Source organism: Meleagris gallopavo, chromosome 13 (assembly GCF_905368555.1).
Source record: "Meleagris gallopavo chromosome 13, MGAL_WU_HG_1.1, whole genome shotgun sequence".
Classification (NCBI taxonomy): domain Eukaryota; kingdom Metazoa; phylum Chordata; class Aves; order Galliformes; family Phasianidae; genus Meleagris; species Meleagris gallopavo.
Window position 1 is genome coordinate 9,219,746 of NC_139416.1, and position 26,612 is coordinate 9,246,357.

The 26,612-nt window shown below is 41.8% G+C and overlaps 2 protein-coding genes across 2 annotated transcripts in view; one reads left to right on the plus strand and one right to left on the minus strand.

The window, feature by feature from the left end:
• LOC100541159 (neural-cadherin-like) overlaps window positions 1-18,977 on the minus strand; it is a 45,882-nt gene extending 26,905 nt beyond the window's left edge. The window contains 7 exon segments of the mRNA XM_085234874.1: window positions 402-544; window positions 2,478-2,727; window positions 3,924-4,035; window positions 5,140-5,341; window positions 7,697-7,922; window positions 8,739-8,936; window positions 17,914-18,977. Of these exon segments, the coding sequence (XP_085091000.1) occupies window positions 402-544; window positions 2,478-2,727; window positions 3,924-4,035; window positions 5,140-5,341; window positions 7,697-7,922; window positions 8,739-8,936; window positions 17,914-18,937 (2,155 nt within the window). The 5' untranslated portion in view covers window positions 18,938-18,977.
• A 3,275-nt stretch (window positions 18,978-22,252) lies between these two features.
• On the plus strand, window positions 22,253-25,661 carry PDCD5 (programmed cell death 5). Its single transcript, XM_010717756.3, has 6 exons — window positions 22,253-22,405; window positions 22,683-22,720; window positions 23,396-23,457; window positions 23,871-23,962; window positions 24,186-24,257; window positions 24,668-25,661. The coding sequence occupies exons 1-6, from the start codon at window positions 22,253-22,255 to the stop codon at window positions 24,713-24,715; spliced, it is 465 nt and encodes a 154-aa protein (XP_010716058.2). The 3' UTR covers window positions 24,716-25,661.
• Window positions 25,662-26,612: the final 951 nt, after the last annotated feature.

Genomic DNA, 26,612 nt, shown 5'->3' on the forward strand with positions numbered 1-26,612 from the left:
TGTTTCCACCAAAAAATACCCAGAAACAAAAACAAACCCAGACTTTTGTTACCTGCAACCATATTTTCAGGAATCTGAATCTAATATTAACATTGCAAAGTACAGTTTGCAATGAAATCAAAATCTTATGCTAAGTGAACTCTAAAAGATAAGGAGTTGAAGCAGCTCTCTCCCTCATATATATTCAATGTCCTCAGCATATGCTTTGAAAAATATGCATTCAGATTTTGACTTCAGTTCATAACATAGGTATAATATAGGGTAGTTTCAAACAAAGCAAACAGAGCAAAGAAATCTCAATTTGAAAAGTTGTACCAGCCTACTCAGATGCTGCCTGTTCATACTTTTGTTTGTTGTCTGCTTTTGTTTGCTGTAGCAGTGAAGAGTTAATACATCATTACCTTTCTTAGGGTCAACAATGAAGTTTCCTTTTTGATTCCCAGAGGGAATATCATAGGTCACACCATCTCCATCAGGGTCAACAGCATTGACTGTAGCTACCAATGTATTTGGGCCTGCATCTTCAGAAACAAAGCTCCTGTAACTGTTAAACAAAATTATGATCATTTATGCAATTTAGACAGAAAAAAATACATAGGACTTCTACTAAGTGTATAAAAAGGGTACTGCAGTGATCTCTAATTTATTACTGTAATTACACTACTAAGTAATACGCTACTTTGTAACAAAACTAAATAATAGCACTGATGACTTATCCAGCCTTCCATATCTCATGTCTTTCTGTGATTACCTCCTGTAGATTTCCATTGTAAACTTCCAGCAGTGTTGACATTTTCACGCTTCAGAAGGTTTGGGCTAAACCCATAACTTATTCATTTATTTTGTTCATTTAAGTTATACAATTCACAGAATCAAAGCAAATATTTACTAAATTTAAAAACACTGTTTATATAGCATATTCTGTTTTTGAGACACGTTAAAGTAGCTTCAGTGCAACCTTTGCAGCAGCAGGACAAAAATCAGATCTGGGGGTGTGCGCATAATGTCACTTTTACAAAAATCTCTCCTCAGGACCAGGCACATCACGACACTGTAAGCTCTTAAGAGGCATTATCAGCCTAAGCTTAATGCTCTGAGTTGTAGAAAAGCCCTCTGCTTTAGCAAAGTCCCAAATACTTCTTATCTTCTCTGACTGGATTGGGCATAGGCTAGGCTAAGCGTACAACAGACCAGCCTATGTGGATATCCCAAAGCTCAGCCACAACAGTGCGTTACAGCTGGCTCTGTCCAACAGCATAGATAAAATACATGGTATCACTGCACTCAGAAAACTCAAATCTGCTATGAAATGTGAAGAGTGAGCCCATAAGCAAATACAATCCTCAAGATCTCGGCTGTTACATAAAATAAGTTACTCTGACACTACATATAATTATGCAGAGAACAGCATAAAACTCGAAGGAAAAAGAGACAGATGCACAGAAAACCTCGCGCTTGTATTCGCTGTCCCAGTAAGGGATTTCATCACAACATTTTCAGTGACAGCTTTTTATTCTCCCCCAGTTTAATATGTGATGAAGTAAAAGAAGTAAATTATTCTGGTTGAGCTCAATCACAACCCTAGTACGCTACCTTAGCTCCTTATCTGGAATGCAAATGACAGCAATTTTGATAACTGTGAAAATGAAACGCAGGGACAGAGGAGTTCAAGTCAGCAGAAAAGGTCTCTTAAAAAGCAGAAAGTAGAAACTGGCAAAACGAGAGTAGGTACTTTAAAAATAACACATGAAAAAAGACTCATGGAAAGGAGTCATGAATACGCCCTGCACTGTAAATCTATTTAAACAAAGGGCAGAAAGGACAAAACATCGTCTTGGTTTGTATTAGCCTTGCAGATTGGTCTCTCAACATGAGCCAATTTGTGGATGATGAACTTCTCTTACAGAAAACTTCAGCTACATCCAGCTACTTCCCAAGTTGCCACAATCCATATAGTTGATAAAAGCTACCCATTGTGTATGCAGGAAAAAGCTACTTAAAACACAGCAGAACTGGAAGCAATATGCTGCTTACTTATTTAGAAACTGACAAGGAGATCAGCAAAATCACAGAACCATAGGGGTTGGGAGGGACCTCAAGAGTCCAACCCCCTGCACAGGTTCTGCACAGCAGGTCACCCAGGCAGACATCCAGATGGGTCTTAAACTTCGCAGAGTAAGTGAATAGAAAACAATTAATTGGTAGGATATTACTGTAATTTCATTTTCAACTGACCTAAAACTACTTAGAAGAAATGCAAGATCTGTCAAAGGAGACTGTCTAGATATCATCCCTATCTAAATATATACACAAGTCTTTTTTTCTTCAACTGTAAGAATTTATCTGCTAAGTCAGTCTAACTTTCAAACTTGATTGAACCTAAGCCAGTTACCATCCTATAATAATCAGTCTTCTGACTAAAACAACAACAACAACAAAAACAGTAACAAATAAGAGATTTAGGAATATATATTTACATTGTCTGGGAAAACTCAGGAGCTTCATCATTTACGTTTGAAACATGGATCCTAACAGTTGCTGTCCCAGTTTTTGGATCTTCCCCTTTATCCACAGCCATAATTATGAACTCATAAAGATGGTTAGGTCGTTCATAGTCCAATTCTCTTGCTGGGAATATAGTACCATGAGAAGTAATACTGAAGTCTGGACTCAAAGTGTAATACAATATTTCAGCATTTTCTTTTGAATCACAGTCAGTGGCTGTCACTGTTAGAAGAGAAAGACACTATCAGATCAGAGTCTACGAACTGGAATGTGAAGTACTTTAACAAGAGAATTAGTGCATAATATAAAACTGTAATAGCATTGCCTTGGCATGTAGTGCTTGAAATAATTTATAAAACTTTGCTATACTCTGTACTTTTATTCAACCAACCTCTCAAAGCAAGTTATAGGGAGAAGAAAAAAAACATGTTAAGGATCCTGATTGAATTAAGCCACTAGATCTTGTTTTTGATGGGTGTAAAGAGTCCAGTATGACCAAGAACATATTCCTACACAGAGCCATATATACTCACGTCCATCTGATGTATACTGTTGACTTGAGACCACTTGGACAGATTAGACTCTGTGTGATTAAAGATGAAACATTTACGTATAGTACTTAACTGATGCAAATGAAAATAATGAGCTTGTCAGATCCCACTTAAAACCCCACAAAAATCTAAAAACTCAGTCACCAGAAGAGTAATTGACAGGCTATCATCAGTCCAGGCCAAATCACTGTGTAGAACAATAGGTTATAAAATCCTATTTACTAGGAAACTGCAATTTTTCTGCAGTTTAATTTTCTTTTTACCCTCAAGATTTATAAATTTTATCTATGTGTGAAAGACTAATATAAGGAACTTGTACTACAGTTAGTTGACATCAGTTTGCTTTATAGTCAGGGTCTGCTCATTTCTTTATTAACATTATCAGTATAAGGTTTTTGCATTCTACATAATATCCAGAATATCATCATTTAAAGCTTAATTTGTAGGTTATGTAGGGAAAAAGAAAAATTTTTCTCCCAAGCATCCTATGGTCCGTAATGCAAGCCCACGCATAACTTTTAGAAGGGCAGAGAAGGTGAGCTTCTTTGTCTATAATTACTGATGTAAAATTATTCTCTTTTCAAAAGAAAAGCATTGCAAGATTGCCACAATAAGCCTGCTGCTATTAAAATAACCACAGCTGAAGTCTTGTTACACCAAAATCCCATGAAGACAACCTGTTTCCTTCGTGCCTTGTCCTCCAAAATTGTTTGAGCTGTGGCAATAGTAAGTAATTATGAGCAATTTTAGAAGATGCTGAAGAGTTGTGACTTACCCCATCCTGAGGCTTTCTAAAGTGAAATCTAATTTTTGGAGGGAAGAAAAACATTAGCACCGATTGTAACAAATGGTTTAGAAAGTACTAACCTTGTAGAAGTGCAGTAGTCGTAGTAACTGTTTCAGGAACACTGGCTTTGCTGTAAATGGACTGATGGAATTCGGGAGCGCAATCGTTCACATCGGTAATTACAACCAAAACCTCAGTGGAAAGAGAGAGCGTTAAATAGCATCCAAGTGAAACAAGGTAACAACTCCATTGCTCTAGAAATACTGGATGGAAGAATTTGCTGAGATCTCTAGAAGCTGTAGCACATAGGAAGACTCATTTTTCTCATATTGCTCTTTTCCTGCTGAGAACTGCTTAGATATTAAATTATACATTTGGAATTGTCAAGTCCTAGCCCCCACTGCAACATTTCCATTCATATTTCATCTCCATTGATTATTTCCTACTATTAACTCAAATGGAAATAGACTGTCTGCTTCCAAAGCATCCTTTTGCCATTACCTCCTAATACTTCTATTATTTGTAACACCAAAAAAATTCTACAGGTGCACATAAAAAAGGCTAAATATATTTGTAAAGTAATAATAGAATCTTCTTTCAAGTCATATTCCATCGTTCTTCATCTTGTAGTACCTAAAAGGGTCAATGGAAACTATCGGTCTCTGGTGTGCCACAGCCACTGTTTGTTACACTAAAATACTCTGTGTCCTCACACTTGTCCCTAATAATTCTACCTCCTGCCCTTTTGTGGTGTACACCTTATTTGCTGAAGCAGGAAGAAGTGTGATATTACACAGATTTCCAAACTCAGAGAATCTTGAATTCAAACAACAGTGATAACTGTATTTAGAAATATTTTTGCTGTCAAACAGCTTTCTGATACCGCATGAACTGTCAGCTTTTGCTATGAGTTTTTATTACCTCCTCTCTTCACTATTTCACTTAATGTTCTCGAAACAAAATTTTGTTCCCATTTTGTTTTGTCATAAATTGGAATATTTTCAAATATGCATCATAATTTAGGAGTAAAACAAAGCCTCACGTTTTCCTTGCCTGCATCTACTCCCACACCTTTCTGGGTAAAGCCTAAGACCTACGATGGAATGGCATGACTGGTCCCTAAGAAACAGCTTTCTGAGGATCAGCAAGAATAAACTCTAACAGGAGCTAAACCAGTCCTCCTCCAGAGACAAAAAGATTTTAAAGGTCCATAGGGAATCTGTACAGAGATTGGGAAGGACTCAAGAAAAACACAAAAACATACAGACATATAGAACACCAGAAATAAATGCCTACCTCAGCTGCACTACTGAATTGTTCATTTTCTTCTGCTCTGACCAAAAGAAGGTACTGGTGTTGGTCACTCTCATAATCCACGCTCTGCGTTAAGCTGATATCCCCTGTTGCCTGATCAATGCTGAACAGACCACTTGGATTGGTTAGCAAAGTGTAGCTCAGGGATTTGTTTTGATATGATACAGCAGTGACCCTAAGAAATCTGCAATTAAAGAAGTCTCTTAAACATGTAATAATTCAACAGTGAAAAATATGGCAAAAAATGCTACACATCAAAAACAGTTGCAATCCCATAGATCTGATTAGAGCAGCACGTGTTGACAGCTGCACCTGAACTCCAAATTCAAACATTTTGTAACACAGTATTTCTATCATCTTGAGATCAAACAGAAAAAGATAAGGCTCCTGCAAGCTGAGCACGGTAAGGATTAAAAACAGAGAAACAGGGGACTTCATTTTTGGAGCAGCTGAATTTTTCTGCTCTATCTTTCTTATCAGGTGGTGATGATTCTAAGGCAGGAAAGTCTAAACATAAAATGCAAAATATTCCTTTTAATAATGACATCATGGTAAACTTGCTGCTGCAGTCATACTGCCCTAATGTTTTAAATACCTGCAAACAGGGAAAAGGCAGTCACTGGCCATGTGCCTGTAGCAGTGCACACAGAACCACAGAGTTTTAGCTTATCTGACACTTTTTCCCATAGATGTGCTTGAAGTCTTCAAGTGGGAAATGTATTTGCAGCATGAAGTAAAAGAAATACATTATAAAATAGTAATTGTTACAGGGTTTAAAGCAGAACACTAATTCATCAAATGTTCATCATCTTATTGTGAAGATTTCTTAGGAGAAAGGATTCAATCTCCCTGCAACACCTAAGACCCACTGACAACTGCATTCAGAAAGACAAAGCTCAGTTTGTCTGAACACTTCTGTCCTTTCTTTATTTCATGCTCCTGCCTTCTAAATTCCCTCAGGTGCAACTCTGAAACACTGCAAAAGGTTGCTGTAGGTCACTTTCTTGCTTTCTTCTTTCTTACCTTTCTGTTGTCTCACAGTCAGTTTAAGCCAGCACAAGACCATGTTCCTGCCAATAGGAATTACTTTTCTCTCTTTCCTTCTCTCCACCCCAGCTGCATGATCATGCCACCTCTCCTCTCCTCCTGTCAGCACAATCACAAGGCTCAGCTGTGAGCACATCTAACAACCCAGCTGAACACTCTCTTTCCTTTTTCATTCTCTTTCCCCGGATCAGCCTGCCAGCTCAGCTAACATATTAGAGCTAGTGCTGGACCAAAGGAAAGGTTTGGTAATGCTTCTTGTCAGCAGCAGTCTTAAATCAACCTACACTTGTGAAACCCAGCCCCAAAAACACAGTGCATGACAGCAGCTCTGTTTTCCTGCAGTTGGTCTAACTTAGATACAAAAACTTCAGGATTCCACAGCGATTTCCAGGACCGCTTCTGGGTAGCACACAACAGTAAAGCACTTTCACTGGGTACACCGTTCATATTAAAACCTCTTATGACATAGTAATAACCATAACCAAATATTGAATTCCTTTTGGATATTATGTGAATTGACAAACCAATTAATCTCCTATCATTATAACAGGTGCGCAAGCCTATTTTTAAACAGTGACAAAAAAGAGTTACAAAGAATTCTATCATTTTTCATCCTCATTGAACAGCAGATACCTGTTAGGTATTCTGGCATTACACACTTCTTTAATTTCTTTTATGCCTGCGCTAGATAACTTTACTGCAGTTTTAAAGAAAAACATTATTAGGTGCTATTAACAGCTGATGATTTTTATTTTTTTATCTTGACAAACTTAAGACACTGTAAAACTGCTGTGAACAGTAAAATACAGTACTACAGATTGTAACAGCTGAATAACAGTTGAAAGGCCACACAAGGGAGATGTGGACTGACAAAAAAGTATTCTTTTTTTCCTTCTTTGCAGAAGGAAAATGTTTGCCCTGATACAAAAAGAATCTGTGAAAGATGGAACCGAGTATTCAGGTGGGCCTCCATTACTAACACTTTCTGTGCTATTTGGATGCACATGGTTAGCCAAAGGATAGAGAAGTAAAATGACAAGTTTTGTGGCATCTTCATTTTCACTCGGTTTGTCACCATGATTGATGAAGACAGCAAAGAGAGCCTCTTGTTTTTTCCAACTTTCATTTGGTGGTGAATGTACTTTTCCAAATGCTGACACATAAAACTCACACACACTTTCATGCCAAGACAGCTTCCTTTGCAATGTAATGCTTTTAATTTGAATTCTGCTTTTTGTTTGAAAATTAAGAGACAATTCTGCTAATACTTTCCTTACTGTTTAAAATCAAGAAACCATACTTATTCATCACCACTGTTCTGTGTAAGAGTGACTAAAATACATCAAATTTGAATTTAATCACTTCAATTAAAGTATCTAAATTAATATTCACAGTATCTACGATTCATAGACAACACTGAGGCTTTGGGGAGATCAAGCAGATGTTAAACTAAGAACATAATATCACCACACTACTTTTTCCTGTTACTTACGATTTTCCTTCTGCTGTATTTTCAGGAACATAAACCAAGTATGATGTGTTGGTGAACTGTGGTGTTCGAAAGCCAGCAATTACAGAAACAGAGGCTGGAGACCCTTTGCTTCCAAGTTTATCTGCTGCCAGCACGGTCAGCAAATACTCCTTATTCCTCACTAATGGCAAGCCTGTTGTTTTAATCCAGCCTGTGTCCCTCTCAACCTGAAATCTGCCTTCTCCACCTAGGAAGAAGAGTCACAAACTGCTGTCAGCAAGAACATTTTTATTTGATTAATATTGAGAATAGGGAATCAATTCCTGAGTTGGTTTTGTCTTAGAATTAACATTCACAGAAAAAATATAAAAAGTTTGTTTTGAACTCACTAATTACAGTGGTGATTACATTTCTGAACTGTATTTTACTTTGTTAGACGTCAGCCTTCTTTACCCTCCAATATTTTGCTGTTATTTGATGCTGAAATATCCCTCTGAAGAAAATACCCTGCCAAGATATGCTCTGGTCAAGAGGAACAGATTGCCTCTGGAGTGGTACTCCTATTCCCTTTCTGCTTACACAACTCTGAACTGAAGTTTTTTTTAAGTACCCCAACTAAGAAAATGATGAGTGAATCTGTAGCAGCTTTGCAAAGCTAAGGTGCAACCCAGATCCTTAAGAATTTCCTCGAAACTGACCAGAAGTATAACTCCCACAAGGAAAAAGGAACGTCAGCTTCTTCCAACCAAACCAGAAAGGTGCTGACCATGGCTACCACTGCAGCTCCTGTGCCCAAGCCCTGTGGTACTGCAGTACTACTCCTGTGTCCACCGCCCTCACAGGCAACAATCTGGTCAGGAACCCAACTTTGCAAAGAGAATGAGCTTCCAAACTGACCAGTCTGTCCATATACTCACGACAAGTTTACCTTTCTCACCCTCAACACCAAAGACTTGTAAACTTTTTTTAAGTAGGAAAGGAAGCTTTTCCACTAAAAGTGAGAAGACAAAAATGTCACAATACTGAAGCTTAATACAAACACAGAAGAGAGGTTTAAATTTACCTTCCAGGAGAAAATATTCTACGGTTCCATTGATCCCTTCATCCGCATCCACAGCCAGCAGCTTATATACTTCAGTTCCTTCTGTAGCTTGGGGAGAAACCACAGCCAAGAATGGGAAGGGCTTCATGGCCCACTCAGGTACGTTGTCATTCACATCCATCACAGTAAGCGTTAAGTGCAACAAATACCAATCTTTCCCTAGCAGTCAAAGAGAAATGAAGAAATACTTAGCTACACAACAGCATGCAGAGTAACAAATGTGTGTCCTGAGGATATAATGTCTGCAATATTGTTGGCATGCGATCCGGAAAAACCTTTTGGCTCTTCTCCTACAGTCACCCACATACAGACATAATGGGAAAAAAAATAACCACAACTACTGCCAAACTGCAAGATTGGAGTGACTCATATTACTTCCTAGCAGTATTTCTTCTTAGGAAAGATCACACATTGTTAAATTTTACAAGTTTGAATATGTGTTTTCAGAAAGTGTGCTACTAGAAAAAAAATAAAGGTATGTTTTGTATATTCGATGATTATAGCAATTCTGAATTTTGAAAATAATTAAGTATTTGTTGTCAGAAAGAGTCTAACTAATCCACCTTTAGTAATGAATTTCCTGGATAAAAAGCTCACTGAAATTGCAATACTGTTTTCACTTCTATTTAAGAAGAAAATAAAAATATATATATAGTCGACAGAGAATGCAATGATTCCAATCTCCAGAAACCAACAACAGAAGATCCTTAGAGGTTGAGAGAAAAATTCCTTTTTTTGTTTTTGCTATTACACCAATCAGTGAGCACAGAAGAGCTCCTGATTGTGTAATAAACAGTAGGGAAGCATCATAGAAAAAGTGACAAAAAAGAAAAATATCAGTCTGGAAAAACACTGCACATGAAGCCCAAGTTTCCAAACAAACAGAAATTGCCTCATTACAAACATACCTTCTTCTCTGCTTGCACGTTCTGTTAAAACACACATCAAAAAAGAAGCCAGAAGGAACCTCAAAAGCGCATTCCAGAACCTGGATGTACAATACAGCAGCACGGTTCTTCTTTCCCTATTCTAACCTATTAAATGAAACCAGATATGATTCAGAGACATACTACATGAAGTCCCAGGACAATAAGTCCAGGAAACCAGAAGAAAATGCAGGGGAGGGAATGTGCTCAGTGCTGGTCTGTGTCTGAGGCTGAGATACACCATCATGACCCAAAATGGGAAGAGCTCTAAATGAAAAGTGCCAAATCAGAAGATCAATGTCCGCCTGAATTCTCGGATGATCTTAGTTAAAAAAAAAAAAAAAAAAAAAAAAAAAAAAAAAAAAAAAAAGACTAAATGCAAAGGAGAAAAGCTAGTATCAAAATTGCCCAACTACCCTCTGTTATCTTGGTTTGCCTGGGGACACTGCAGGCTTCAATAGCAAGCGCTAAACCAGAACCTGAGTTAAGTACCTTCAAAAATCTTCCTCTGTAACAGAAAGATCTACCAGGGGTTTGAGTGCCATCTCAGTAACACTGTCAGGAGTAGAAAGGTAGCCGATTTTAACTTCCTAGAATCTGGAAATCAACATCCTAGTCAACCCGCAAACTCACGTTCAAATTCTGCTTAACTTCTTAACCTGCACATATTTATTCACCAAAACGTACATTGTGATTGAAGAACAGCTGTTTTCAACTGAGGAAGTACATCCAGATACAAACTCCTCTTGTCACTTATTGTTAGTTCACTGAACATTAATATATTGGTTCTTAATACACAATTATGGATGAGATACGCCTCTTGTAAAGAAACTACGGACAACAGCATCAAGAGTGAGATTCAGCCTCAAAAGACCCAATAAGTTCTAGTAATCAAAAACTAAAAGGACTTGGAAATGTTTCCCCAAGTACCTGCTTTTAATAGTTAAGAGACCTTAATGTCATTTGTCATCTGGGCAAGTTCAAAGCTTTCAGCAATATGTTGGGTACCTCTGAAACATGTGAATACTTCACAATTTCATTAGGACAGTCAGCATGAACTGTGCTGCATATAATCAAAGAGACAGACATAAGTGTCTCTCTTGACCTGTCTATGTATCCAGGGCATGTGGCCTTGCAGGTCTCACCAGTATGTTATCTTCTTCCATCGATCACAGGCAATCTGATTCTCAAGCAGAAGTACTAAATAAATCATCAAAATTAGACATTATTTCCCTTTCAGATAAAGGCAATCTGGAGAAAAATTTCTGTGTTTCCCCTTGACTGCATACCATATATCAAAGCAAGAACTATAACAGAACTGCACAGGACTATACTTGTCTGCACTGGGACCTACAAACGTGACCTGACAACTTGTAGAAACAACATCAGGGCGTCCAATGAAGCATGACCAGACAAGGGCATGCCAGAGGACAAAGAATGTGATGAAGAGATTGGCATGGACAATAATGTATAACGTATGTATTTATAGCAGACATTAATGATTTCCAAGTATAAGAACATGAATGTGATTTGTTTAAAATATAATCCCCCATTCCAACAACTGCTGCAAATAGTTAAAAGCTTCTCATTTGTTTTAACTGTCACGAGATATATCCTACAAAATGTGGTCTCTTACAACTGGCATCTTTTGCAACCAACATGGTTGCTTTCCTACAGAACAGCTGTTTTTCCTGCAGAGTGGAGCTAAAACCAGATCTCCAACTAATCTTTAATGAGGTATGTGAAATTCATTTTTTCCCCAGGAGAGAATTAAACACTATCATTTATGGAAATGATTTTTGATTCAATGATAGCAGAAGGAAGGGAATTTTAGAACAATAGCTCTCTTTGACAGTTTAAAGTGTCTCACTGCTACCCTCCAAAACACACACACCACCACCCCTAGCACGCACCCAGCAGCTCTATTAACTACACTAGTGTGTCAACATCAGTACTAGATTGTTACATCTGCAGTAGTACATTATGATTAATAGTAGTTTATTAGTAGTATATAAGTACTACACATGGAACAAATATTATATTCCACTCAAAATCTTAGCAGAAACAGCTTAAAACTGATAATCCTCTGTGTATTTGGGTTAAGTCCTACAAACACACAAACGGGTTCTACTTGAATTATCAGTTCAGAACATGGAGTGGTGACAGCAAGGCGGCACTGCCTGCAACTGCATTCAGTGCCCTTGCACGGAGATCCTATGTGAGGAACTGTCATAGGCCTAATCACCTTGAGAAGAGCTGCCAAACAGTGCAGTAACACACTACCAGTAGGAATCTCTCAGTATTAAACACCAGATACGTGACTTTCAAGCCAGGCACACTGTAGATATCTTACACAATTTTGTTCTTTAAAAAACTCCTCCTAAAAGAAAAGTACTGCTAGTTATCTTGTAGACATGCGTGCAGATTTTGCACTTGACATATATCCCTCCCTAACTTCAGATAACAGAAAAATGTAAATAGTTGCTTTTTCACAAACACAGCCACAAGACAAAATTCAAGGCAGTTCTTGTTGTATAGGATGACAGTAACATAACAATGAAACACCTCACATTAAAAACTAGCATTTTTAAAAGCTATGCAGAAAACATTGTTGCATATTCAAATGGATCAAGCCAACTTTATTTGACCAGTAAGTGTTTTCCCCTGTTCTTTTTTCCTCAGTACAATGAAAACAGGTTACACGAGTAGATTGTTCTTTACACACATTTGCAAACACCACTTACCGGTCCTTTGCAACATCAAAACTCAGCCCTCCCCCACCCCTCTTTACAGTTCACAGAGAAAAACAAAACTAACACTATAAACTCCAGACCAGAGGCTTTTCCTGCTTTAGCTGCTTAATTCCCTATTAGAGTCAATTCATCTCTCACCAAAAATCCTTCTTAGGGCAGCTCATTCTGACATTCTCTCCTGTTGGAATGATTTCCTTTTTATCTCAATATTACTGACAAACACCACAGAGCTGAAATTCATTCCCTATCCCCAAATCAATCTTACTAATCTGCTGCTGAACCCTCATCACAGGTGCCCATCTATAATTGCTTATTTTTCACGTGTGTCTGCGACTGAAAAAGGATGGGCACAGACAGTATTTCATACACCACCTTCACACACTGAACTCAGACTGCACTGGGTAACAAAACATGATAGCTCACAGAAGTTTCTGCTCACAGGAAGTATACTGATATGCGACAACCCATTTTTTAACCTTCAGAGAAAAGGAATACACATTCTTCCACCAACCTAAATTGTGAGAGGAACAGGAAGGACAGGAAGGCATTAACACTTAACCACAGCTAAACACAACTTCTGATGTGCAGCACTGCCTGAACCAAGCCTCAAAATCACGTGTGTTGAAATAGTTTGATTGCAATTCCAAACAGTGTAGGTTGGATTTGCCTCCAAACCCATCTCCCTTCACCATGTCAAATTACAAAAGATGCTGTCAATCTGTGAAATATGGCATTCTTTCAGACTTCTGATTTCATTAGGATTATGACTGCCTTTTCTCTCAAGAATCCAATGGATGCATCTGGAAGACGAGATTTGAAAATAAAATTATTGTATTCATTAAAAATGTGGGTTTCCCTGCCACAATATAATTGATAAAACTGACAACGCCAGACATTATGATTTCTAAATCTGTCAATATAGAACATTTATTTGAGTGAACATGTCTCTACAATTGCAGACAAATATGCTACATGCCTTGAATTTACCGAGGGGAAAGGTATTATATTATCGTGATTAAACAACACTGGGTGAGAAGCCAGGTTGCTCTGGCATTTTTGGGTCATATAAAATTTTTAAAGTAAGTTGAAAAGAGAGTTAAAAGTCTTGCAAGCCATTAAGTCAATATCACTGTGACATTCTCATCTACATGGGTCAGCAAACTAACTACTCAAGTAATATTTTTCCCTTTGCTTTTAAAGTTTTTCCAATGTCTACACATTAACCATAGAACCAAATGAGCCAAGAGTAAAGTAAAAAAGTAAAAAAAAGTAAAGAGTCAGAGGAGCTACATAAGTGTGGCAGGGTGGATCTATTAGTTACCAATTAAAAGAGAGTAAAGTGATAACCATATTACCAGGGATTCCCAGTGCAGCATGCATCTACCAACAGCAACAGACAAAAATCCAAGCATGCCCTGAAGTGAAATAAATGACTGCATATAAATAATGCAGCAAACATCCTTAGATAACAAATAACAGGTCTTAAGTGGTGACTACAAAAAGCTTTGTAATGAGAGAACTTAGATATACAGGAAGCAGCCACTGTACATGTGTGAAACAAGAAGATCTCCTGAAACTTTGGGGAGGGGGGGGGGGCAGGAATCCCCATTTAAAGAAGTAGAATTTCTTTATATGAATAAGATTAATCTTCTGAAACAAACAAGTTTCATTATTTAAGGAATTACGACACCTTACCAGAATAAGGAATGTCTGAATGTTGTTCATTATTAGGTGAACCAAAAGGAAACAGCCTTCTAAATGATTAATTTGTTTTACAGCAAAACAGTTTGAAGCAAAAAAAAAACAAAAAAAAAAACAAAAAAAAAAAACCCTAAAATATAACTATTTCAGAATCAAAGAAAGTTTAACATAATTGCCATGTCAGACATGGGATCAATATCCAATTTGTTATGTTATAAATCAGCTTTAAGAAAGATCCTACCCATATGTTCTATAATTCTGTAATTTACTGCTTCCATCAGATTAACAGATATGTACTGAAATTCAGCTAGATCTTTAAAAAAGAGAAAAAAAAGAAAAAGAAAGAAAAGAAAAAAGCCTATTATTCTTGTAGAAACTAAATGTTTGAGATAACAGTGGATCTAACAGCTTTGGTGCACAAGTCCCAGAAGACTTACAAAGATATTTTTAATCAAACTGCTTGGCATAGATTCTATGTAATGTTTTTTGGACTGAATAAACACCAAGATGGTGCTTTAAAGCTCCCTGAGATATTCCTTTCTAACAGAAGTAAGATCCCCAAATTGTCAATGCCCACAGCTGCCCCAAACACACACAGGATGTCCACTTTTTTTCAATTTCATAATGTGAAATGTACTGCAGTTTAAAGAACCACATCTGCCTGAAAATGCATGGTTTCAACTGAAGCTCAGAGTGATGTATAACTGTTAAAGTAACTGTAATCCATAAAAGAGGTAATAAGAATCACAGAAGACCAAATACCAACCAGCGATGGTCCACAGCTCACAGGGAAATGAGGTCTCAGATAAAATTAGAACAGATGAGCCAAGGATGAAAACTTCTCAGGCTTAAAATACAGGCATCACTAATGTTTGTATTTCCACTCTATACATTGATTTAGACAAGACAATTTGTGTTGATTTAAACAGGACAAACACAACTGACTGCTGTTAACTATTTGGAAGGCATGCCCAACATCACCCCCAGTAAATCTTCTGATAAGAAAAAAATGAAATACGGGATTACCCAGCTAATGCCCATGGATGAAGTGAGGTCAAAGGAGCTTGTGATGGCAAGGATTAGTGAGATGGGATCTTTCATGCACTTCCCCCAAGCATTAACAGAATAATATTGGCCCCTTCTCAAATTAAACGTTAGCTCTACGATTGTAAGAATCTAAGATACTTTACCTTCTGTTCACTGGACAAAAACTTAAAACAGTATTATGCTCCTAGGAGGTCTAAATAAATGATTTGTGCCCTAATAAATGAAATAAGAAACAAAATGCTACAGAAAACATAAGCATAACCAACACTTCTTCCAGGAACGGATAAGTGAAGAATAGAGCTCCAGGTTGGATGGCCATAGGGGTCAACCAGAGGAACGTGCTTGTCAAGGACCAGGAGACAGAAAACATCTTCAGGAAGTCAAGCCCTGAATTTAGGAGTTCAGTCTGGAATCTGGTGTACAAACTAATGTACAAGTCTTTCCTGCTGTTTCCCATTGATTTTGGTTTTAACAACATATTTGTAACTTTTGGAAAACTTAAATACTCTTGGAGCCTATTTAAATAATTTCAAATTAGTTATTTCAGCTCTGTTAAGATTACAACTTTGTCCACTGTCTAGAAAAGCAATTTAAGTTCCCATGGTATTAAGGGTAGCTAAAGTATTCAATAGAAATGCACGTGTGCTTGCCAAGAGGAAGCAAGGATGGGCTGCCCTGCTTGTCAAAGATGAACATGGAGACCAGAGCGACTGCAAGGCAGGCATGGACCTCAATCTCAGCGAACACGAAGAGTAAAGCAGAGCCTATGATGTACTCTGGGTCACCCAGCAGCTCAGCTGTCACCAGACAGGTCTGTGGTGACGAGGCATGGTTGAGGTCAAGCCAGGGAGCCAGCTAGCAAGGCAGTACAGGGTCAGCAAGGCGCATGGCCAAGGACAGAGTTCTGCACCCTAGTGGAGCTGGGGCCAGGCTGGAGCTGCAGCACAACCCCCAAGGCATGGGGCAGAGGCTGCAGGCAGGGCTGCCCACCACTGACTGCCCTACTGGGGCTGCCTTCCCAGAACACCCAGCTCTGCCAGCCAGCCTTTGGGAATCAGGCACAGTATTCCAAGTCTGTCTCAAACACCTCCGTGCTTTAACTATTACATTAGAAAGTGAGTATTCAGCAACTTGAAGAGTTCTGAAGGTACTAAGTCTCTATTAGCCTTTATCTGATTAAAACAACAGTACTAACAAAGTCATCTTTTAAAATGTAGGCTCCTTGAAACAAACTTACAACCACCAGCATCCAAAGAACATAACACTCCACCAGCATCCAAAGAACATAACACTGTGCACTGTTAATTGCCCTCCACCTGGTCTCTGAGAGCCCGAATCAAGCTGCACATAAAGATGATTATCTACTTGGTCCTGCTGGCAGTAATATATCAAGCTAGTGGAAAACACTACAAAGCTATTTTCTAAAACGACATGACAGAGAATTAAAAGAAAACCTAAAAATAATTTGAAGCTGACTGTGGTTTTTTAACTGTGGTTTTTTATCAGACCTTGCTTCAAGAAAGCAATCTGCAACACGGCAGTGTGACAAGCTCAGCTGCAAGCAATCTCAGGCTTTCCCACTCAGACTAGATAAGAGTGAAAGCCATCACAAAGGTGAGAGTCGTAGTAACCGGGGGCAAGGCTGGCTCCCATTGCTGCAACATCGTCTGAATCCTGATAGAGGCAGCTGCAACATCGACACAGGGCTGAAACTTGAGCTACGTGACAGAGCAGCTGAAAATCCCAGAAGCGCCCTCAGACAGACCCGATAGATACTGTCACTGCTCTGAGCAATAACAGTCCCATCACAAGGGCTCTCGCGGGGCCGAGCACACAGACAGGGCACAGAAAGCATCTGTGCCCCGGAAAGGGATCTATCAGCTCCTGGTTGGCAGCCAGAGCTCAGGCTGAGCACCGTGCACAGCTAGAGCCAAGGGTTGGCATCCAGCTGCTGCAGCAGCACTCAGACAAGTCAGGCAAGGCCCAGACTGCTGCTTCCCGGGACTCAGGGGTTGGCTCCGCAGGGAGAGGAATCTCATCCCTGTGTCTGTCAGCACTAACCGGAGCCTTGCAGGCACGGCAGAATGCACTGCTGCCAGCTCCTGAACTTGCTTGGAGCCGTTAAGCCCCTGAGAATCCAAGTTCTCACATCATGCAAATCATGCAAAATCCCACTCAACCCTTCTGTGATGAAGTCTCACCGGCCAACCACTCCATGCCAACGCAACCCTTTTCCCTGAACACCCACGTTAGGGACATGTGAGGGACGTGTGAGAGTTTCTCGAGGCACTCCGCATCTTCAGATCGCCACAATCATAGGCTGCACAAAGTAACAAAAATGTGAATGGATACAAATGATCACCGTCAGTTGACTTACAGCAGAGCTAAACTATGCTCGGATAGATGAAAAATATCACACAAGGCAATGGAAAACAAAACAAAACAAAACACCAACAAAACAGTTGTAAAATAGGCAGAGATAAATGATGTAGGCCGTTCTCTGGATGCCGAGTTAAAGTCCCATACAGTTTTCTGTGCCGTTCGTTAATGACTCCGAGCTTTAGCAGCCGCAGCACGAGCCCCTTACCGCGGGGAGCACCGCACCGCCCCGTACCGCGGCGTTCCGACCACCGGCAAAGCAAAAAGACCAAAGCCCCACCGCGGAGCCCACCCGCCCCGCCCGCTCCCGGCCGAGCCCCGGGCACACACCTGCGCGCTGCCGGACGCGGACGAGGACGTCCCACGCGGCCGTCGCCTCCCGGTCCAGGGGCACAGCGACCGTCACCGCGCCGCCGTCCCGCTCCACGCGCAGCGGCGATCGCTCGGCGGGCGGGGACACGAGCTCGAACCACGCGGCGGCGAAGGGCGCGGGCGGCAGCGCGGCCAGGAGGGTGCCGGGCAGGGCGTTCTCGGGCACCGCCAGCGCCAGGGGAGCGGCGGAGGGCGGCGGGGCCCGGCGGCGGCGGAGAGCGCGGGGCGGCGGGAGGCGGCGGGGCTGCGGCAGCACCTCCAGCTCCAGGGGCGCGCTGAGGCGCGGCGGCCGCCCGCGGTCCCGGGCGTAGAGGCGCAACGGGATGGGCGCGCGCAGGTGCAGCAGGGAGCGCACCAACACCACGCGCCCGCTGCGCGGCACCACGAAGAAGTGCGCGCTGCTCGGGCGGGCGAAGTAACGCAGCTCCGCGTTGGGCCCCGCGTCCGCGTCCTCGGCGCGCGCGTGCCACACGGCAGAGCGCAGCGCCAACGTCTCCTCCACGCGGAGCCGCGTGACGCCGCCGGGCGGCCCCCCCACGAAGCGCGGCGCGTTGTCGTTGTCGTCCAGCACGCGGACGGTGAGCGCGGCCAGCTCGGCGGGGGCGGCTCCGGGCGGCGCGCAGAGCCGGCAGCACAAGCCCAGGCGCAGCGCGTAGAGCGGCCGCGCCTCGCGGTCCAGCGGGCGGCGGGTGCGCAGCCAGACGCGGCCCGAGCGGGCGTGCAGCGCCGCCTGGAAGTGCGCGTGGCCCTCGCCCAGCAGCTGCAAGCGCCAGCGGCGGCCCCGCACCTCGGCGCACCAGGGCTCGTGCCCCAGCCGGGTCAGCGGGATACTCAGCCCCTGCACGCGCGTGCCCGCCGGCCGGTTCTCCGCCACCTGCCCGCCGAACGACGGCCTCCTCCTCCGCGGGGCAACGCGGGATGCGGCCAGCGCGCAGCATAGCAACAGGCAGCCGGCCGCCCGCCCGGCTCCGCGGGGCCCCATCCCGGCTCTGGACCGGTCCGCCGCTGCGCCGAGCGGCGCGGGGAATGGGCGGGCGGGGTGGGGCCGCGGCGGGGCGGGGAACGGCTGCCCGAGGGAGAGGGGCGCGCCCGGCCAATCCGTGCGGGCGGCGCCGAGGGGCGGGCGCTGCGGGCGCCGAGCCCCGAGGTGTCGCCGCGCGTCCCGCTTGGCGGGCGGCACGACGTCTGGTGCCCTCCCTGCCCGAAGCCGCTTATCCCGTTCGTGCTGCAGCCTCACCCGGGCGGCGCGGCCCCGCCGCGATCCGAGCCGCTCCACAACCGGCGGTGCCGTCCGGCCGTCGCACCGCACGCACGGAGCGGGCTTTGCCGACAGCCGCGCGTCTGCAGGAAACGCGTCCTGCTGAGCTGTCGGTAACTTTGGAGCACGTCGCAGTTATTTCTGAGTTGCAGGAAGATTTGTATTCAAGTGCTGGCTGCTTCCAGCGGGTAACGAGCAACGCGTGCTCCTCGAGCGTCCGGCTCCGCGTCTCTTCCGATGCGAGCGGAGGTGCTGAGTAGGTTGTCGCTGTTTGTAACGTTTGTAGCTCTTCTCTCAAGTCTGAGTGTAAGTGATAACCCCTTCCCATCTAATTTTGCGAAGTGAACCTCTAACGCTTGAAAACGGAGGACTTTTTCAGTATCTTTCAGTACTTTATAATGATTTATTTCCAGTTTATTTCAGCCACCTGGAAGAAAGGAAGAACCTTTCTGTTGTTAAGCAGTGTGCTGTACACGAGTGTCATAAGGTTAGGATAAACGCTTTAGTTATAATAATCTGCAGAAATGGATGTACTTCTTACAGAGCCAGGAGCACCTCCTGAGTAACCCGTAACCAAGCTAGAGGAGCTGTACACCATAAAAATGTGAAATCTGAGGTGTGCTGCAGTCAGACAAGCCAGTAACAAGTCCTCACTGAACAGTGCACTCAGTACATTGCTTCCCCGGCTGGTGCCTTGTTACTGAATGAATTACATTAATAACCTTGGTAAACAGCTCAAAGATCTTTAAAGGAAAGCTCACACACACACACACACACACACACAAAGTGTTCATATGATAGCTTTTCTATTAATCAGAACTTTATGTGACTGACGAGTTTCTCAGCACCCTGCCCAAAGGGTTGCTCAGGTATGTGCTGCTCCAGGTTCTGCAGTTCAGGAAAGCACATCACACGCTGCTGCCCTATGGGGGCTGAGGGCCCCAACAGCTGCTGACTGAGTGAGACGCAGTGCAGCACCTTCACGGAAAGCACTGAGATCTGAGATGAAGCACAGAGATTGCTGCCTCTATTTTAATGGTTTTGGCTGCTTTATGAACAAGTCACCCTCGAGCCTTACAGAGGAAGGGAAATCCATCCCTTGGTATCCCTAGGAATATAAAATACACATTTTTCATTACTCTGAGATATTTTGCATTGCATTTTGTGCAGAAAAGAAAAAGGCAAAAAAAGGGGCATCCCAGTCTCACCTTTCCCATCTCTCCTGATCTTTCTCTAATAGCATTTTGTTCAGTCTGGCTTTCATTTGCTTCTCCTCCTCTTTCTCTCTTAATCTCCATGTATGAACCGCAACTGGAAGCGGTAATGGAAAGTGAATTACAGTGGGTTAACTTAAACCAGTGCCATCTTCTGTTCCACAGGCTCTTAATTAAATGAATAATCAGAACCAATATTGTTTCATACCTATGAAGTAGATTTGCTTCCATAAGCTAGGGAAGAAAATAAATTGTTGGAATGCAATGAATAGTTCCACTACCAATGAAAAAGAAGAACACGAATCTTGTTCAGTGCATGTATCTGTGTCATTTCCAAAATGTAGCACAAACTACCAACATCTTAGCTTTGACAGTAAAGAAAGCTTATGTGATATAATGCAGAGTTTCAGCTGCCTCATGTGGGTGCAGGTATGTTATCCAGAAAGCGGAGAATAACATGAGGGACAGACCTTTGGCCAAAAACCCAACAGCGGTCATGCTTTACATTCATGGGAAAAAAAGAAAAAAGAAAAAAAAAAAACCACCCCAAAAACTGATGTGTAAAACAAAGAAAACATCAGAGCATAATAAGCAATAAAGTGGCATGAATGGCTTCAGCCATGTCAACGGAACTATCAGCATTTCTGTAGTGGAGCAAATTCGTGAGTGACAATCCTAATGTCTGTATGAAATAGATATCCTACATATTATATGGATATGTACATACATACAGGATTTTCCCTTGCTGGAAGCCAGGCATGAGCTCAGGCATCTTACAGATGTTGAGCCCTGCTCAGTTCCTGAAGAGCTCCTGAGGCACTGCCTTGACTTTACAGGCTTTGGTAGCAAATCAACACATATATAACAAAAGAATCTGCCATCTGCAGATTTGGTGGCCCCACATGGATACATTCCTCCAAAACATTTGCTGCTTATTGTCTAAGGAAGATCAGAAGAAAAAAAAAAAGTAAGAAAAGAAGAAAAGAAAAAAAAAAAAAGAAAAATGTATCTTGAAAGAAAGGTAATGAATAATGCTTTTTTTTTCTCTCACTCCCGTCTTCTACAGTCTGAGGTCTCCTCACATCTCCAACTCACACCCACACCATTCAGTTTCCAGATCCATTCTCCTCATTTTTATTTTGTATGCAGAACCCATCACCACGACATGGCACAGTGCTTCTCAAGAGTGTTTTTATTGATTTAGGGCCCACTGCTGAGGCTCCTATTCACACTGCTGCACTGTAGGTCATCCTCACTACAATTTTTATTCAGTTTAGAAATGAGAGAGCAAGGATTTCATCAAGCAAGGAATTCTGGTGCATCTCCCAGTCAGAACCACCTCACAGCTGCAGTGCTGCTGTACCTGCAGGTCTGCGGTTGAAATTGCTCGAGAAAGGGGGGTGTTTTGTTCTGTTAACTGCTATGACATCGTTTTTAAGGATAGCTACGAAGTTACTGTGAGCATCGCTGAAAGAAACAATAATTATTGAGATTAAAACCTCATGGGAAAAAATACGGTCTTTTCCTGAGCCCTCTGGTGTCTGAAACCAAAGGCGCAAAGGATGTGGGAAGGAACTGCTCTCAAAATTCGCGCCTTAAGATTTTTATATCTTTCTTAGAAGTGAGAATCTCCACAACGCTGCCGAACGGTGCAGATCAACGTCCCGCCCTCGAGGCCGTCCCTCAGCACAACGCCCGGCCCCGCCACGAGCCGCACGGCCGTTCCGTGGGACTCGGGCGCCCTGTGCCGGCGGCACGGGGTAAAGCAGCAGGCGCGAGGCATCCCGGGCAGCCCGCGTTACGGAGCCCCGCTCCTCGGGTCCCGATGACGCTCCGAGCCCCGCCCCGCCGCCGTCGGTCGGACTGCGCCGGCGCACGCGCGGTGCCGCGGCTCCGCGACCGTCCCTCAGCCATGGCGGACGAGGAGCTGGCGGCGCTTCGGCAGCAGCGCCTGGCCGAGCTGCAGGCCAAGCACGGGGTAAGGCGCGGGGCCCCGCACGACCTTTGGGAAGCGTCATTGCCTCCGTGCAGCGGGGAGCCCTGGCGGCGCCCGGGGCGACGTGCGGGCAGGGCCGAGCTTGCGGAGCTGCGGTACGGAGGCGGGGAGGCCTGGCTGCTGCGAGGGCGGCGATGCTCGGGATGGAGCCCCGCAGGCCGGTTTGGGTCGCGTTGATTTCTACTAAAATATTTAACCTTCTTGTCCTGTCAGTGACGTTTCTGGATTATTAGTTTTTTATTCTCGTCTCATTTTTTAGGATACTTCTGATCCATCGCAACAGGAGGCAAAGCAGAGGTACCGATGGGAACTGCTGACTGTCACCAGTGTCTCGTCTAATCGTCTTGAAACCCCCCTTCTTTTTGTGTTTCTCAGCTGAGCTTCAGGTGTTGGAAGAAACCATCAGCAAAGAACCTGAAACATGAAAGATTTCAGTACAAGGGAAAAAAAACCAAACAAAGCAGTTCTGTACTTTCCAAAGTAGAAAATGGAAAAAAATAACTAGAGACTTTTGAAAGAAGTTGGGGTGAGAGCTTAGGGCTTGTATTAACTAAAACACACAAACTAAAACTCCCAGGATATGAAGGCTTAGTGGAAACTGCTAAATGCATAGTAAGGTTTAGTTCTGTCCTGCAGTTGTATGGACTTCTTGGTGCCTGATCAGACAAACACTGCTTTTGGAACTAAATGGAACTGATCACAGAATCTTGACAGCAGCTAGCATGGTTTGGTCTTTCTGGCAAGGTGTCATGAATAAATAAATGTAGTAAGGGGAACTCTAGATGTTGTCAGTTAATGCTTTATTGTTGATATGTACAGCTGCCCATGGCAGAAATGCTACAGAAGAAATAATATATAAATATAGGGTTACTTTCAGTTATACAAATGAAACTCTTCTGTAAACTTTGTTTTTGTGCATATTGTTTCATGTGTTTGAAATCTCCCTTTTAATGTATCTAATTTCCATTACAGGGAAGCAGAAATAAGAAATACAATTTTAGCTCAAGTTCTTGATCAAGCAGCACGTGCCAGATGTAAGTATCCAAGAAACTTTTAAATAAAGAATTCTCACCTCTCAAATCGAGAACATACATGTCTGTATAGAGGCCACACTGAAAAAAATTGAGGGGAAAACCAGTTCCGCTTTTCAACTGGTGGTAGGAGTGAGGGGACTGGTCAACTGACATCTGAAAGATATTAATCCAGTCCTCCCATGAATTAGTAGTAAGAACTGTAATGAGTCAATGTTAGTTAATCTAATAAAGAACAAATATTTAAAAGTAAGAAATGCAGCTTTTTCTTTTATCTTTGTCAAAATGCCTTCTTCAGTTTATTTCATCATCCTGGCACAAAGAGGATAGTTTCCTACTTTAGTATCTAAAAAGTGACAGTGAAGATATTCAAAGTGTGTTCTAAAGCAAACTGAACAGAGCCTTTTTTGTTGCAGTAAGCAATTTGGCACTTGTGAAACCAGACAAAGCAAAAGCAGTAGAGAATTATCTTATACAGATGGCAAGATTTGGACAGCTACCTGGAAAGGTGAGTTATGTCTTGCTTTTTTTTCCCCTGTATTTTTTTGCATATATTAATTTTCAAACCTAATTCTCTTAAGTATATTTAATGTTTTTAATATTCATAAAATTAAATAACTGAAAAGGGCACTTAGGAACACTTCTAACTACTATGGTATCATTCATCAGTCAGACACTTTTTACAATGGAAAATGCGTTTCATTTGTTTGATACTACTTCTACTTTGCTAGGTATCAGAACAAGGTTTGATAGAAATACTTGAAAAAGTGAGTCAGCAAACAGAAAAGAAAACAACAGTAAAGGTAAGTTTCATTTCCTAAATATAGTTTATTATAGATAATAAAATATAAAAATAATATGTATGTAATTTAATACAGTTACAAACTCAAGCAGGAAAACTGAATGTAGTGCACTATTTCAGTTCAGCATAGAAATTTTCTTTGTATTTACCATCACTTCTCTTATCCACACTGTTAAATAAGTATTGGGTTATACCTTTAGGAATAGTCTAACTTGCAGATGTTATCACTGGGATATCAGTGTTGTATTGTGAGACAGACCTGTCTTTTGATCTCTCCCATTATGCCAGGTAGGGACTGGAAGGTTGCGATGGGGTGAAACTTCTGCTTCCCAGTAATAGATTGTCAGATGGGTGGAGTTTGAAAGACTTTTTCTGTGTTGGATTTATTGTGACCCTTGTATTTCATTTTAGTTCAACAGAAGGAAAGTATTGGATTCAGATGAAGAGGATGATTATTAAATACTACTGTAAGACTGCCAAATAAACAGCTTGGACAAAGACAACAGTTATCAGGCAGAATGCAAAATCTGAAAATGTTTACGTTTCTTTACTTTTTTTTTTTAATATATATAAATATGTATAAAGGCCAACAAATGAACTTGTCTTGTAAAATACACCTGAGAAGGGGATTTTATAACTTAAATTTTTGTAGTATAAGTGGCCTGAGCAATGTGGAGCTCTCCACTGCTTGAGTAGCATGAAAATTGTTGCCCCTTACTCAGTGTGTAAGCTATACTTTCAGCACCAGTACACCCTTAACTTGCTGCTATTGGAGATACGGTAACATGAGAATTTAAGTGTAAAGCTGGGAACAGCCACTCCATGCAGGAGTTTAAAGGACTTACCTCCAGAGTCTAAGTCACAAAAGTGTTACAAACAAGGTTTCCTGAGCCCCTGCAGGAAGCCTCTCCAGCAGCTCATAGACTCTCTGCTCTTTACTTGAAATTTATAAATTCAAGTTAAAGCATCAAAGTAGCCATTATTTGCATTTGGATTGGGGGCAGTCTCTATTAGAAAGAAATTGTTACCATCATACAATTGAAGTGTTCTCCTACAAAATAATCAGGCTGTCTCAAAAAAAAAAAAAAAAAAAAGCAAGTTAAAATTAACTGTGTAATTGTAATACAGCACTGTTCAGACATTTGGTATCGTACATTCTTAAAGCTACCTCCATTTTTATCAAATGGCTGGAGTGTTTCTTAAATAAAAAAAAAAGCAATCAGTTTTCCTAAATTTCTGCAACTCCTGCATGCATAAACTAAAACTTGTGCTGTACATTTATTCAAAAACATTGTGCTGACAAATACTCTACAACCACAAAGCCCTTTTCTGACATCATTTAACATAAACATGTATGATCCTAACTGCAGTGTTTTTTGGAACAGAATAAAACTGCTTAAAGTGAGCACTAGTAAGTGTGTTATTCTTGTGCAAAAAGCATGACTTTACCGTGGCTGTTCTACAGACAGTTGGGGAGAATTTCTAGGAGTACTCCCTTCAAATCTTATCTGAGTTTAGCCTACAATCACCATATTAGAATATTAGTATATTTCTTTAATGATAAGCTTGGTTAAGCATGTCAGAGGAATCTTTCACTTACCTAAATTATTTGTTAGATGTTATTTGCAATTGGTCAGGATTTAAGTGCTTTGGTACATACAAATCCAAAATGCCTGGAAGTAAGCTTTATCCTAGACTGAACACTGAAGTAAAAGTGAAGCATGGTCTGGTCACTTAAGTGGGTTTGGGTTCAAGAGGACAACTGTTCAGATAGAACAGCAGCAGAAAACTCAAGTTAATGAAGCTACTTTTAGTTTTGTGGGTTTTTTAGGGGGGAAATTTTATAATTCATTCAAGAGGAAAAGGTTTTCCAAAGGCAAGCACTAGTGTAACACTTGGCCAGTTCCTGTAAAATACAGGAAGAGTGCTTTTCCTAATCAGCCCATCTCCTCATATTGGTATATTCGTAGTTGTGCTTCATGTCCTACACTTATGCATAGTCTCAGTAGCACCTGGCACTACCCACAGTCATAACTGCTGCAAATAGATATGCAAATATGTGGCACTTCAGAGCATTGCTGTTCCTGCATCTGTGCTTAGTGACTGCTTATTGTGGGCAATTTCTCTGCTGTGTATAGCTTCTTACAAAAAGCCAGTTTAAGATCATAGAATTGGAAGGGACCTTTATAGGACATCTAGTCCAACTCCCCTGGTGACTAGAACTTCCAGAATTGCTGAGGTAGTGCAGGAGGATGTCTGTACAGCAGGGAGATGCCTATTTGTCCATCAAATGGACTAAATTTTAACAGTGAAGTTAACCAATTAATTACATAGTCATTTATATCAAGATGTTGCA